The sequence below is a fragment of the Rutilus rutilus genome (assembly GCF_951802725.1).
Source record: "Rutilus rutilus genome assembly, chromosome: 20".
Lineage (NCBI taxonomy): Eukaryota > Metazoa > Chordata > Actinopteri > Cypriniformes > Leuciscidae > Rutilus > Rutilus rutilus.
The window spans coordinates 13,593,691-13,609,383 of NC_140225.1; the positions used below are offsets into that span (position 1 = coordinate 13,593,691).

The 15,693-nt window shown below is 37.0% G+C and overlaps 1 protein-coding gene across 3 annotated transcripts; it reads right to left on the reverse strand.

Annotated features, from left to right (window-relative positions):
- Window positions 1–6,219: 6,219 nt before the first annotated feature.
- Window positions 6,220–15,287, reverse strand: erlin1 (ER lipid raft associated 1). Of its 3 annotated transcripts, none has more exons than XM_084392250.1 (12): window positions 15,173–15,287; window positions 14,068–14,195; window positions 13,452–13,533; window positions 13,245–13,291; window positions 13,064–13,125; window positions 12,514–12,639; window positions 12,292–12,365; window positions 12,148–12,206; window positions 8,867–8,958; window positions 8,690–8,779; window positions 8,531–8,610; window positions 6,220–7,082 (listed from the first exon to the last, which is right to left on the reverse strand). In XM_084392250.1, exons 2-12 carry the CDS (start codon window positions 14,178–14,180, stop codon window positions 6,858–6,860), a joined length of 1,050 nt encoding a protein of 349 aa, XP_084248376.1. In that variant the 5' UTR covers window positions 14,181–14,195; window positions 15,173–15,287; the 3' UTR covers window positions 6,220–6,857. The 3 variants fall into 3 exon arrangements, with proteins under 3 accessions (XP_084248376.1, XP_084248375.1, XP_084248374.1); XM_084392249.1 differs by having other exon boundaries at window positions 15,105–15,266; XM_084392248.1 differs by lacking the exon at window positions 15,173–15,287 and adding an exon at window positions 14,678–14,941.
- Window positions 15,288–15,693: the final 406 nt, after the last annotated feature.

A 15,693-nucleotide genomic window follows, 5' to 3' on the forward strand; every position in this document is an offset into this window, starting at 1 on the left:
GTAGGCCTGCAATCCTTTAACTGAAGGTTCCTGTAATTCTCAAACTGAAAGTCCTCACCACTGTGCTGTATAGGGTTGAACTGCTGAGACATTCAACCCGAGCATTCATTATGACAATTTATCAACATTTGGAAGGTTGAGATCATCAGGTAAAGTAAAGAAGTGTAAAATGACACGACAATAGTGTTGTTTTGTTTTGCACACAGTGAAAACAAACAAAACTCAAGGCGTGACACTGCATAGTAAATTCATAAAAATCTGATGGTACAATTCCAGTGACAGAGTTCAGATGTAAGGGATAGCCTTGATTCCTATCCCAGTCATCTGTTTCTGTTCAGACTAAGACATGACTGTCTGAAGCGTTCCTTTCTTTTATGTTGTTTAAATGACTCTTGGAAGATTAATGAGGGAGGATTTTGAAATGCAATGAAAACCACATGGTAATCAAACTGAAAAACATTTAAAACATTCTGTAAATAAAAATGTCTTTTTATACCAGGTAATTGGCATGTTTATTGTGTTTTCCTCCTATTCACTTCTTTTCTCAAAGGATGACTGAAGATGGGAAAGAGATCCACAAACATAGTTTGGGTTTGATTTTTTGCATGGCTGTTTCCTTAATGTCCCTGCTGTACATAACAGAAGATGTTCACATAACAGAATCTGTGTGCTCTGTTGAACTTTTTGTCTGAGTAATCTGGAAACAAGCTGTCTGCTGTCATCAGAGACATGATCCGTCAATGAATATCTATTAGTCTAAATGAGATACATCCTGGCCAATACATAAAGACAAATACTTTACTGATTACCGTTCTAGTCGTGACAATTCCAGCATTGAAAATGGCTTAATTTAAGTTTCATTACACTTAAAAGCCTTTAAAATTTTGCAAATCTCGAAATGAACCAGTTCAGGAGTTAACTGATGACAAGTATGGGAAAAATCTTGGAGTGTAAAACAAAGTCAGCGATAAACTCTGATTTCAGACAGGTGTTATCAGGGCGAGATGCTAACCCCGTGACACACCCAGGGGTAAAAGGAGACCTCAAAGCATTGCTTTCAAATCTCACAACCTTAAAAACAGACCTGCACTGAGTCAGGATGATTAAGTGGATGTGCAAGCAGCAAGATAACTGTTCTTCCCTTGCCAAGATAAGAGAACCACACACATGATGCACATTAACATCCGCCAAAACGCTAGATGCAAGCAAAAAACTAACAAAACAAAAACATAAAACACACACAAGTGGGTTTTTATGTTTTATGGGGACAATTAATAGGCATTATGATTTTTATACTGTGCAAACTGTATATTCTATCCCCTAACCATCACAGAAAACTTTCTCCAATTTTACAATTTAAAAAAACCACTATGGTTTATAAGCTGTTTTCCTCATGGGGACTTCAGATTTCGAATATTACCCTCATGACATTTTGTCCCCATAATGTAGGGCACACCTGACCTGAACCACACACACTATATACTGTTCCAGGCCATGTTTTTGAAAAGTTTCTTATGCTCATGCAACAAGGCTAATTTATTTGAGCAGGAATACAGTGAAACTATAATACTGTAAAATAGTTTTCCATTTTAATGTTTTAGTGTAATTTATTACTGTGATGGCTGTGAAAGCTTAGTCATTACTCCAGTCTTCAGTGTAACATGATCCTTCTGAAGTCTATATGAGCTATTTTGAGAAACACTCCTGATTCATATAACTTGAACTGTAATGGGATTGTATTGCTTTTCTTATGATGGATCCTAGGCCTTTAACTTTTTTAATAAAATAACAAACATTATTGAATAAAAAAACAAAATTTGTTTTTTGATTTCATGCTTTGTTTATAATGATGTTTGAGTAAATTTAGTTTTTTCATGTCATGACCCCTATAAGAAAAATCTTACTGACCCCAAACTTTGGTACGTTAGTGTGTGTATATAATGCAAAATTCTGTTTCACAACCAGTATAGCCTAAGTATGTGCTGTATCTATTCTGTTAAAACTACAACATCGTGTGTCACAAAATCAGATTTGGGCATGTAGAAATCCCCTTAGATTGGTCTGCATTATTGTGCTAATCAGAGCTGGTTGAGAGAAGCCAGGCTTATCATCTATCATGTCCTTACAGAAGCTGCCCCATGACTCCCTGGTAAATTACGGCAGCGCTTCAGGGGACGGAGCAGGGCGATGAGCCAGACTGAACACAGAACACAATTGTTCAGGCTGTTGCCAGTAATTCATAAATTTCATCATGGTTGTCATGGGAACATGGTGTCTCTTACGCCATAGTCCCTCCAACCAACTACAAAACCTGGGCACTGCCCTTCCTGCAATGGTTGTAGGCAGGCCACAGATTTGCCATTAGTTCTAAAGAACCGTTAAAAAAACATATATATATATATATATATATATATATATATATATCTACTAGCATGTGTCCTGCTTGGATGATGACTTTTCTTTGAAGATAAATAAAAATATATATGTTTGTGGATATTTCTTGTTCTAGTGCACGTGTCGCTTTTTTTCATTCCATGTCAATGAACAACGGAAAGAAAAGTTGGCCACCATCCCTGTGCTGAGTAAGACTGTGCAAGTGATGTATCCTGTATAAGTCATTTGGGAGTCATTGAATTCTTGCTCTCCAGAGAACTTGTTTTAACATGAACTCAGAGTCAGTTCTGTTTAGTTAATAAAACAAATCTTTAAATCAAATAAGGTTTAAGGATTATTAATGGAATCTGCAATAAAGTTGGCCTGACAAAACCACCACAACATAAGACTGTTAGGCTGCATCCAAAATCGCATACTTTCCTACTAGGCGAAAAACAGTGTGACAAAAAAAGTGTGTCCGAATTCACAGTAGCCTACACAAAAAAGAGTAGGCAAAAAGTGCCCGGATGACCTACTTCTTCCGGCGAGATTCTGAAGTGTGCGTCCTTCACTTTACTATCCCAGGGCCACGGGATAGGATTTGTGAATGGCAGTGACGCGACCAAATTCCCTTTCAGGGACGCGATGCCACCTATGGATGCAATTTACGCTGGTAGGTCACGTGATGAGGGCAACGTGGCAAAAGTAGTACTTCCTGATTACATTCATATCATAGGCTACTACACACATTCATACTATATATAACTTTACTTTTTTTTTTTTTTTTTGCAGTCGTGAAGTAATTTCTCATTCAAAATAAATATTTACTCGAGACAATTTGAGATTTCTGACGCGGCCTTGGTCTCTTCACCTCAACTATATAGCCTAGGTGGAGCCACTTCCTTTATATCATTGATGAGTAGTGCAGGAAGGAAATATGTGGTGCACCCTGGCCACAGTGCATTTTTAACAAGCACATTTTAACTTAACATACAGATTCATCTTCTAAATGAGACACTTTAATTCAAATAAATTTTGATCCAGTATAAAAGTCTAAATGACTAATTTCTAATTAGAAACTAATGTCACCCTTATTGACCATCAGGAACAGGAAACATTCCCTATGTCTGGGGATTGAGTCAGCCTGGAGACCCGATCTAGATGGTTGATATTTACTCAGGAGATCCTGGGGGAGCTCAAGCTTCTGTTCTCTCTTTAAGGTCAGCTGGAGACAGACCTTTTTGCCCACTTCCTTGAGTGACTATTTCCTTCCTTTGTCCTTCTTCTACTCATGCACTGTTAGTAAGTCTGAGTCCTGCATCAAAAAGTTCAAGCCGGCTCATTTGTTACTTGGAGATTACACTTTGTGACATTTCCTGTATTTGGACAAATACCACTGACTGAGACATTCTGGGTTTATTTGCTAAGCAAACACAAATGGTACTATACGGTTATCCGGACCACACGTCACCACACGTAAATGTACCATACGGTTAACCTAACCCTAACCCTACCCAAATAGGTGTGGTCCTGATAACCATATAGTTCCACACAAATATATGAGCCATAACTGCCTGCTGTGATTGTTCATCAAGTGGTTGAGTTATTTTTAAGATAATAACTTTATCAGATTATTCCCAAAAAAGAGTTAGAAAACCATGAAAAAGTTGTTGTAAGATTGAAGACAAGAGGAATGACTTTTAAATGTCAACATTGTTTTTTTTTTTTTGTCATTTAGGTTACACACCTAACTCTACATATCAGATAAATACCATATGAAACTTCAACTTGTAACTCACTCTGCTGTATAAATGGGTGAAAAATAACCCAAAGACATGCATTACAGCAGCAACCAGAGTCGCATCTGAAGACTAGAATATTAGAGTGACCATAAGCAACCATGAAACACCTTGACGTCACTGTGGGAAGTTTTGCATGCACTTACATTTTAGAATCAAGTTCTTTCATGCGCAATAACTATTTCCTTTTCCTCTTTATTTCTCTAAAAACATACCTTTTGCAAAACACTTCCTTAGTAGGACATGATGTACTCTTCCTTAATGTGCAAGGCAAGAATATGAACACATAATTGCAACACCAAGAAAAGTCATTTCATGGTATCAAAATAGGTTTTATTTCACAGAATTAAACATTGTCAAAATTTTATAAATTTTGCATATAAATGTTTTAAAATTAGGAGCTTAAATTCTGCTGACATAAAAAAAGTGACATTCACAGAGTGGGTTTTATTCCAGGGCAGTCAAGTTCTGTCCTCTCTCATTTAATCAACCATAAGAATCACAGGGATCATATGGACAGAAAAATCACGAGACAGTTCATCTTACACCTTGAAGGAAAACATTGAATGAAAAGTCAATTTAAGAGGAAAATGGGAGAAGCCACTGTTTGTAGATGTAGAAGGAACATTCAAACTAAACATATTGAATGTTTGTCTCTTTAATCGATAAGTATGGAGAGGATGGAAAAACGATGTGCTGTGTGACAGATTCACACAGACGACATGACCCTACATCTGTTTGTGAAGTGGTCAGAGTTTAAATGTAAGATACCAAAAAAGCTGGTCATTCAAGTTAGCACACAGGTCTCTTTTCCTGAGAGATAGCACTAGTAGACACTATTCAAAACCTAGTTTGGATGGTTTGATTGAATTAATTGTTAATATTGGCATATGAAAACAACTTAGGCAGACTTTTAAGAGAAGCATCGCCACATTTTTAGAGTCATTTAACTCTTTGTTGTCCAGTCTTTAGATTCCTGAAGATCACTGGCTTCCTCTAGTGGTGAAATTCTGATGAAGCTTTTGAGGCTTCAGGGCAACTCCAGTGAAAAACATCACCTGGCTCCCAAAATGCATTAATATGTTGTTACAATGTCTGATCATTAATGCATTCATCCAGCATAATGCTAAATTTCTTTGATAGTGCCTAATAATACTGCAGCCCTTATTGTAACTGAATTCCCTTTGAAATAAACTCCTTCCAGTAATGACTAAATGAGCAAGCTCAACTAAAGGCATAAAGGCATTTTCAGTCATAAAGGAACCGACTATAACCAAACAGCTGTTCATTTCATAGCTTTTCAAAGCCAGGAGCCCCGGAACAAAACATTAACATCTTATGAAACTTTATGAAACCCATGCTGTGTCACCCTTTCTATAAACCAACAATTCAACATCATCCACAGAGCACCCACAAACGCTACACAATACTATACCAAACCCACTATTTCTGACATTACATGAAATTTAATTCACACCAAGTATTCAGGTCTCAAGGTCATAGAAAAAGTCTTCATAAAGATCAACAAAAATCAAGCAGGGATAATTTTAAAACAAGATCGATCTTACATGTAAAAGCCACTGATCTCTGCAGCTGTGGCTGAACTAAATTAAGATTTTAACTGTAATGAAGTTAGAGACAATGAAAATGAGGACTTAGAGGGGTAGATCACCCAAAAAAATTACATTCTGTTATTTACTCATCCTCACGTCATCCTAAACCAGTTGGACTTTATTTCTTGTGTTCCACAGAAGATAGATATTCTAAAAGATTGTTTAAAACTGTTTTTGTCCATACAATGAAAGTCAATGGGGTCCAAGTAAGGTACAATATTGGACCTCAACAACATTCACTGTATGGGCAAAAAAAGTAGAAAGAAAAACCCTTTTATTATTATTTAAATATCTTCGTTCCACATATGATGGTCTTACAAGTTTGGAACAATGCGAGGGTGATCAAATGATGACAGAATATACATTTTAGGGTTAAGTATCCCTTAAATATATATTATATTAAAGAAAAGATGACAAATGTTGGCTACAAAATGAGTCCCATCATATTGTAGCTAATAAAGCCATTGCCTTTTATCTCAATTAGTGTGATGCCTTATAATTCCAGTTATGTTAAAGACAACACATAAAGGGTAAACCTCGAAATGTTCACATACTTCACATAGTTGCATTTGCATCTAAAAAATAATTAGCATGGATTTGTAAAAGAGAATCAAAAGTTGAGAGCAAAAAAAGGGAAAAAGCATGCTGATGTGAGTTAGGGACATAGGAGGGAATTTGTTTTTTTTTTATATTTGAAATCGCAACAATTCAACCTGGCAATATTCAGTAGCACAGTTCTTAGACATTTCTTTTTAGTTCTCAATTGACTGCTGGAAAACCACAGGCTCTGTGTGACAGTCTCTTCAGCTTACTGACTCACAGCACAGCTAGCCAAGCACCCAACCCCACTGCAGTAGAAGAGTGAAAAGCATCCATGTCAGCATGCCTCACAAGCACCCATGCCCCAGAGAGAGAGAGAGAGAGAGAGAGAGAGAGAGAGAGAGAGAGAGAGAGAGAGAGAGAGAGAGAGAGAGAGAGAGAGAGAGAGAGAGAGAGAGAGAGAGAGAGAGAGAGAGAGAGAGAGAGAGAGAGAAATTGCAGAGGAAGAGGGGGTGGACAGCTCTCAGGCCCCTCAGTGGCCTTCTGTGGCTTTGGGCTTGGACGCTTTCTTAAGACTCTCTTTCATACTCAAGGACTCCAGCTGCTCCATCAAATCTGCCGCACCCTGGCCCACGGCTGGACGGGAGGCACTGTTGTCTACAAACATGTTTGGGATTTCCTGACCGAAGTAGATCTTGCTGTTTGAGGCTATGGCCTGATATTTCATCAGTTCCAGGTACTCTGGTGTAAGCTTCAGCTGTGGAGGAGGGAGACAGTAGTCTGATAAATGATCTGAGCATTTCCTGTGGAATCAACTGTACTGAAGGAATGCGTGAATGTGCCTCCATGTGTTCAGAGTGGACACTAGCACCAATATGAAATCAGCTACAGCCTCCATGTGCTCTTTTAATATAGCTAGATTGAAGGATATTTGAGCTTTGTATAAGCTGAAAAAGAGTGAAATTCCTTCACACAATCTACTTTATTAAGTCTTTTTGCTTTCTCGTTGATGTAATTAACAGATTATATTGATAGTTTACTCACTAAAAGTGAACAAACTTACTGTTACACCAGTCTGTGATTTAAACCTACATGTTGAAGGGTAACACTTTACAATAAGGTAAACTAACAGGGAGCAAATCATTTTTATAACATTTATTAATTTCTGTTAATGTTAGTTAATAAAAATATAGTCGTTCATTGTTTTTTTTATGTTAATACACAGTGCATTAACTAATGTTATTACACGGCTATGTGGAATACTTGACTCTATTCTCCAATAACAACCGCTAAAAGCTGATAACGCAGGCTCATCCGGGTTATTGTGACTGAAGACGGGGAGTTTACACTTACTGGGGAAGATTTTTCCTCGTGGAAGTTTTACATTTGGTGAGCTATTAAAATATTAAAACTCAAATCAATATTTTGTGTACAGGTATTTAATTAGTATCATCCGGTATCACGGACTCACTCTCTCTTGTTTCATACAAATGCAGCTGTAATGAAAATAAGATAAGAACGATTTTAAATTAGTTTCATCTCAAATCAATATATATTATCCCCATAGTTATCTATGTGAAACACTGTGTAATAAGAGGTATGACCGTACCGAATCCCTTAAATGTCCGTCTAGTTTGAACTCTGCTCTTGCTCTCTCTGCGGAAGCTTTGCGTTTAAAGAGCTAAAAAAATATTTTTCAATTTTCAATATTTCATGTCTAATTACTTACTTATGTGGCAATAAGCCGTGTAATAAGTGGGATAATGTACATCCAGCCGGTTGTTATCACAGAATAAACCCCTTCAGAGTCATGTAAGTCCTAATCACCCTGTCAGGGTTTATTCTGCGATGATAACCAGTTGGATGTACATCATTATCACTTACTTAACTTTTGATTTAAAAAATGTAGTAGTAAATGTAGCAATTAACTAATTTAGTTTAATACAAATTTTGTTAACAAATTAAACCTTATTGTAAAGTGTTACATACAAACACTTAAAACATCTTTAAAGCTAATAAACGGGATATTCCAAGGATTTCTCTAAATAATTATGACAATAAAGTACTGAATGTTCACGTGTAAAGGGCACCAATTTCACATTTTCTTAAATAAATTAAATCGTAAAAAATAAAAAAAAATACATTGAGCAACACACAAAAATGTAACAAAAGAATAGAGAAAAAGGTTTTTTTTTGTTTTTTTACCCTGTTGGCTTCAGCAAATTTTTCAGCAGTGTAATATTCTGCATCTGCTCTTGCCCTCTCTCTTGCCAGAAAAGCAGCATCTGTTACAATCAAAAAATGGGTCTGATGAGCAACATACTCTGTGACATGCTGTGAAAATGCTCTGTAGATAAACCAGACCTTCAATTTCTGAGATCTTTTTCTCCGTTTCCTTCTCCATCACTTTTTGTTGGAAGTGAATCCCTGCCACTTGAGCCATTTTCTCAGCCTCTGTAATGAGAGCAACACACAAGATGAATGAGGGCAGAACCCTGATCCTGTACATGATCAGCATTATATTTGTAAGTTTGGACTCACCTATGATGGCCTTCTTTCTCTCAGTTTCAGCCTCTTTCTCCACAACTTTCTGCGTCTGAACGGTGATAAGCAGCCTCGTCTTCTCTGCTTCCCTGCAGATCATAAAAGACAGGGAAAACTATTTTGTAACAATAGATACATGCATTCAAGGACAATAAATCAAGATGCCTGATGATTTTCAGTACACTACCGATCAAAAGTTTGGGATCAGTAAGATTAATTTTGAAAGAAATCAATACTTTCATTCAGCAAGGAGGATGCATTAAATTGATTTAAATGTTATGAAGGTTTCCTGCTGCTCTTTTGAAATTTCTATTCATCAAAGAATACTACAAAAAGATTTATCACATGTTTCCACAAAAATATTAGGCAACAATGTTTTCAACATTGCTAATAATAAATGTTTCTTGAGCACCAAATCAGAATGTTAGAATGATTGATCATGTGACACTGCAGACTGGAGTAATGATGCTGAAAATTCAGCTGTGCCATCACAGGAATGAATTGCATTTTAAAATATATTAAAATGGAATAGTTATTTTAAATTGTAATAATATTGCACAATATAATTATTATTATTTTTTTTTATAAAATAAATGCAGCTTTGGTAAGCAAAAAAATAAAAAAAATAATTAATCTTAAAGACCCTAAAAGTTTGAATGGTAAATCTCAATAAATCCTCTTTAACTCTTTCCCCCCCATTGACGGAAATTTCCATCATTTGTGAGAAAACACTTTCCGCCTTTGACAGAATTTTCCGGCTTTCCGTGTTTTCACTATGATAGGGTAGGGGGCGCTATGGCACATCTTCTGAAAGAGTACTGAATCTCCATATCAAAACACATGCAAAGATGATGCAGAAACAAGCGATAGCATATGAAATCAATATGCATATGTAAAATAACGCGATCATCAACATTGAACAGCCTAAAATTACTGAATGAAATGTTGACCTAGGACGAGCTATAGTACCAGGGCTGCCAACTTCTGAGTTTAGTTTGGAGTGAGAGTTATGGAAGGGGGGAAGGGAGGAGGGGGGGTCTTAAAAAACAACTTGCATTACAATAGGTGTAATTGTGATTGTCAAAACATTTGGTAACTAAACAGAATTTTATTAAGTTTAGTGACAACATTACAATGTTTACATGGTACAATGACTGGTAGGCTACTGTTTTTATTATTGCTTAACAATTTTCACAGTTAATTCAATTCTTGGGATTTGATTTCAATCTTGATTCAATATTGACTCATTTGGATAACTATTAGGTAGGCTACAGTAGATAGCCTACATGTTCATTTTTCTCAAGAAAAAAATATCTCTCACATAATGCTGTAAACATACAGAGAGCCCTATCAGCTGGTATTATTAAAGGTTAAAAATAACTAATTAAATTAAATATAATGCGGTTTTCATTGTAATAATTATTTAATGACACATAAAAATATAATACATTTTAGATTGAGATCTATACATCATCTAAAAGCTGAATAAATAAGCTTTCCACTTTGTTAGGATAGGACAATATTTGGCCGAGATACAACTATTTGAAAATCTGGAATCTTAGGGTGCAAAAAAATCTAAACATTGAGAAAAATCGCTTTTTTATGTGCATTTATGTTCGCGATTGTAAAAATAAATGTTTTATATATTTACGGTAGGAAATTTACAAGATATCTTCATGGAACATGATCTTTACTTAATATCCTAATGATTTTTGCCCATTCGATAATTTTGACCCATACAATGTATTTTTGGCTATTGCCACAAATATACCCATGCGACTTGTGACTGGTCTGGGTCACATATAGTGCACATATTTAGCAAAATACTCCTCTCTATTAGCCTGGCTAACGTCAGACCTCGTCTCATTGAGACGTGGTCTGGGAACCACGTTCATTTTCTCGTATTTGAGGCGTGGTTTACGAATGCCCAGAGCCGTTTATTGGGTGCTACGAATGTCTATCAAATGCGCCTGTACGTAGCTCATAGCCAATCGTTTCAATTATACCAGATGACGTATGTAGAGCGACAGAAATTCGACGAGGAAGAAGACGATGGGTCAGAGATTTATGTGTACACGATGGCGTTCAGTGACTATTGCCGTTTGTGCAAGACAAACATGAGGGTAGAAGGTATGTATAGATATAAACAAACTGCTTCGGTGTGTCGCATAGACGTCGTCGTCGTCTTGCTGCTCCCTCCCCGTTCTGTGATTGGTCCCCTCGCTGAGGCGAAAATCTGGTCCATGGAATCCAGGCTGCCTAGCAGCGTGAATAAAATCACGCTGCGCGCAAGGCAGCATGGGGAAACCCAGGCTACCTCTCTATAGCTCTTTTTCTAGTCAACTAACGTGCTATGGTCATCAAATGGCTTTCCTGAGGTAAATGTAACGTTCTGTGCCATAATTGTTCTCCTGCTGTTTTATTGACCTCTTTCCATGGTTGAAAAACACTGATTGATCAATATTATTAATGTATGAGGCATGTATACCTTTCGGTAAGTTGTACTGTATCTTTAAATAAAAAGTAACAGATGATTGGTTTACTTGAACTGAGGCGTTCTGTCACGTCACGTCACATTTACAAGCGCCAAAACTGTATTTATTGTCTGAATTTTGTAATAAAATGGACAGAACCTGAGAGCTGAGAATGTTTTTCATATCAAACGTAACCTGCTCTGTTTAGTCTGTCGGTGTGGTGTCAGTGTCCTCTTTACTGCGTGAAAAAGTGGATGTGTGGCGTGAGAGCGTGTGAAAAGTGTCAAATGCGTTAGAGTTGGCAGCCCTGAGGACTGTGAAGCAGTAGGGGTGTTGATGGACTCAATTTACTCCATTTATGTTTCGATCATTGTTCTGAATCCAATCTCGATGTAGTCTTTGACAAAAACGTGATTTTCTCAGCTTTTTGCTCAAAATGTTGCTTTTTTATGAAACTTTCCACATTTAAGTGTGGATTAAAAAAAAAAAATGCATGAAGCTAGAATAAAACGTTTTTTTGTTGTTGTTTAAAAGCAGAGGGTCTGTTCTTTCTTTTGATATATTGCATGTTCAGGTATTCATACAACAAAATATTCTAGGGCCATGAAAATGATCAAAAACGCTGGCAGTGGCTGGCAAATTTGTAAAAAAGCGCTGGCGGGGAAAGAGTTAAAAATCTACCAGAGGAAAAGCGTGCGAAACAGCACAACTATCATTTTAAAAGCACACAATATGGAGATACCTTAAATCACATCCAATCAAACTGCAGAGAATAATATAAGAAATATAAAAATATTCACTCACATTAGCTCATAGTTTCTTCTGATTGCCTCTGGAATTTTAGGTTTGGTGACTCGCACAGCCTGCAATATAACATGCAAGTGTGTAATTCTGCTGAAGTCAAAGCTGAAACCTCAGAGGAAAGAAACAGTGGAGTAAAAACCATACCTGAATAGTGAGACCAGGAGCCATAGCATTCAAGTCCTTCTGCAGTGCAGTCTTTAAGTTCTCATCAATTATGTCTGTCAAACAAAAACGACACAAATGCAAGTCTCTGACAAAGACGAAACTTATGACACAGCAGAAACGTCAGTGCTCATATAAACAACTAAAAGTTCACAGTATACTCTTGGTAGAATAAACTGTTTGACATAAGTGACTCACACTCACCGAACAGCTCTATGTAGACTTCCTGTAGTGTGTGCACACTGCAGAACTGGTTTAACTCATGGTGAATTTTGTTGAAGATTAGCGTCTTGTCATAGTCTGCAGTGTAGTTCTTCACTATCTCCAGCACTGTGGAGAAAACGAACAAGAGCATTATTTCTGTCTTCCACAGAAGAAAGTAATACAGGTTTGAAAGAGGATTGAGGGTGAGTAATTGATGAAAGATTTTTTTTTAATTTTGGGGTGAACTCTCTCTTTAAAGACATCATGAAATCAAAATTGACCCTATTTACTTTGTTAGTGCACATTACTAGTCTTGTGGTGAACAAGTCATCCATGCAAGTTAATACACAGAAGAAAAACTGTTTTGTCATGGTAAACTTTAATCAAAATCTGAAAATGTCCTTAACCACTCCCCTCCAACAGGAGCAAGGGATGAAGAGGAGGTGCGCTAAAGTAAAACCCCGCCCTCCGTTTCACTTGGAAATACATCACAACAAGGAAAGTAAAGTCGGTTACAACTTCCGGTTCACAGGAACTTTAAGGCTCTTACCAGCTGATGGAACCAGCATGTTGACCACTTCAATTCTGTCAAAATAGATCATAACACCCCCACTGTGGAAGACAGAGAAATTATTATTTTTTATTCAAGAGCCACAGAAAATATTCCACGCAAAATAAAGATGGCTATTTATTATACATTTAACAGAACATCCAACAAAAGGAAGGTTTACCTGGTTCCACAAGGCACATTTTTTATTTCATCAGTTTGCAAAGTTGTCTATAAACATGATGCAAATATGAGAGAGAAAAAAGCCACCCTTGTTACAGAAGTCAAATAAAATTATCATGATCAGCAACATTTAAATCTGTAATAAGAGCAATAAGTAATTTGTTATTAGGCCTGTTGTAAAAAAAAAAAAAAAAAAAAACATCTGTACCTGCACTGATCTGTATGAAGTGATAAAAGGCAGCATTATATGGTAACCTGGGCCATTAGGAGATGTCAACAAAGCTCCTCCTCTGAAAAATAAATGGTAAAACACATGAACTAATATGAATGATAGTGAATGATAAATGTCACTCACCAATTTCATTTGCATAGAAATAACATTACCACTGCCATTTTCATGTTTGGGTGGACTATCACTTAAAGTGATAGTCCACCCAAAACTGAAAATTTTGTCATTTACTCATCCTCATGTCATTTCAAACCTGTTTTACTGTCATTTTTCTGTGGAGCACAAAAGACGATATTTTGAAGAATGTTGGTAACTAAAATGTTTCGGTGAGCATTGATTTCCATTGTATGGACAAAAAAAAAAGAAAGAAATTTCTCTATATATTTGATTTTATGTTAAACAGAAAATAAGTCATACATGTTTGAAACAACATGAAGGTATGCAATGATGACAATTTTCATTTTGATCGACTGAAACAAAAGTTAACTGATCAAGCCTTTCCCCAACCTACAATTATATTACAGGTATTTTATGAATGATTAACATAAGCAGCATGAAACCCAGGATATTTCCAATGCAAGTTCCTTAAACTCACCTGTAATACACAGCTAAATGTCCTTCCTCAATCTTGTGTATGGAAGAATGAAGGAGAATGGACATCACACCAGCCATTGCTGCAACTACTGCCCCAACATGTGCCATTGTCATTTAGCCAGCGCTCACCTGCCGAAAGACAAGTTTGTAAAAAGGAAAGCTGAGTTGATACTTAGGATAAGCACTCAATTTAGGTGACAAAAGATCAGCTTATAAAACAAGCTAGGGCCCTGGATGCAAACATGTAAGTAGATCAGCCTGTGCTGCAGAACCTCCCTCCACTGAGCCGAGCCCTACCCCCCCACCACACACACACACACACACACACACACACACACACAATAATCTCTGGAGAGCTGTACAGCAAACTGAGATAACAGGTTTTCAAAGTCCATTAGACCCACACACAGCCCCCATACACGGAAGTAATGTTTCCAAATGCAAATGTGCAATACAAATATATACAAATACATTCTTATGGCCACATCGTGCATGTATCAGTGACAGTGAGAGCTGAATAACTATTTTAGGGAAACGAGTGTCAATCATAAGGCTGTCAGTGACTAGGAATTGCAGTCTGGCTGCGTTTCAACACCTAGTGAGCTACCTACCTAGACAGCTAATGCAGAAGTGCAGATTTTTGTTCGAATGAGCCTATGATGGTGTCTAGGAAGGCAACTCGGTATCTTTTTAAAACATAGCGTCTCCATTACTTGTCCTGGCTACGCAGGCTGTTAGCTGCTTCCTCAAATGAAGTGCTGACTCGCCCGTCCTACTGTACACGGCACGAACTGATATGAATGAGCGTAATCTGTCGGTTCATATGCTAAAACAACCGTTACAGTCATTCACGTGATGTAGACATTGTAGAAGTCACACCACCACCACATCACTCACACATGACTACATTTAAGCTAACCCACGCCCACGGCTGGCTAACTAACGTTAAGCTAATTATTTGAAATGCAGGCAAAACGACATTCTGTCAAGTTAAACTCCATATACGATGGGCTAATAATAGCAACAGTAATCATTTACCGATCATTCGTTTATATAATGGACGATGCTGTCCTCTCACTTTCGCAGGACATTACTTTATTACTCACAACGCCGTGTCCAACATTGTAGGTTGGAAGGTTCCCAACTGAAACGCTTTGTGAATTCGATACTGATTTCCCTTTCAAAATCTGCTTCAAGCACACCTTCAAAATAAGAGTCACCAGTACGATTTCTAGTCAGCAACAGAAAAACAGTTGAGTTAAAGGGATAGTTCACCCAAAAATGAAAATTCTGTCTTCACTTACTCACCCTCACGTTGTTGTTACAAACCTGTATGAGTTTCTTTCTTCTGTTAAACACAAAAGAAGATATTTTGAAGAATGTTGGTGACCAGACAGTTGGACCCCATACTATGCCCAAATTACTATGGAAGTCAGTGGCTTCTGTCAACTGTTTGATTACCAATTTTTTTTTTTTTAAATATATTATTTTGTGATCAACAGAAGAAAGAAACTAATACAAGGTTTGGAACAGCATGAGAGTGAGTAAGTGATGAGAACATTTTCATTTTTGGGTGAACTATCCCTTTAATTCTGGGATAAAACTGCGTGCACGTGTCTGAAAACTT

What these genes read in the sequence shown, in the direction of transcription:
- erlin1 (XM_084392250.1), bottom strand. Translation starts at nt 14,180, where the DNA reads ATGACAATGGCACATGTTGGGGCAGTAGTTGCAGCAATGGCTGGTGTG. An exon ending in AATGTGCCTTGTGGAACCAG is followed by an intron (nt 13,126 to 13,244) that starts GTAAACCTTCCT and finishes TGTCTTCCACAG; the next exon opens with TGGGGGTGTTATGATCTATT. An exon ending in CTCCTGGTCTCACTATTCAG is followed by an intron (nt 12,207 to 12,291) that starts GTATGGTTTTTA and finishes GTTATATTGCAG; the next exon opens with GCTGTGCGAGTCACCAAACC.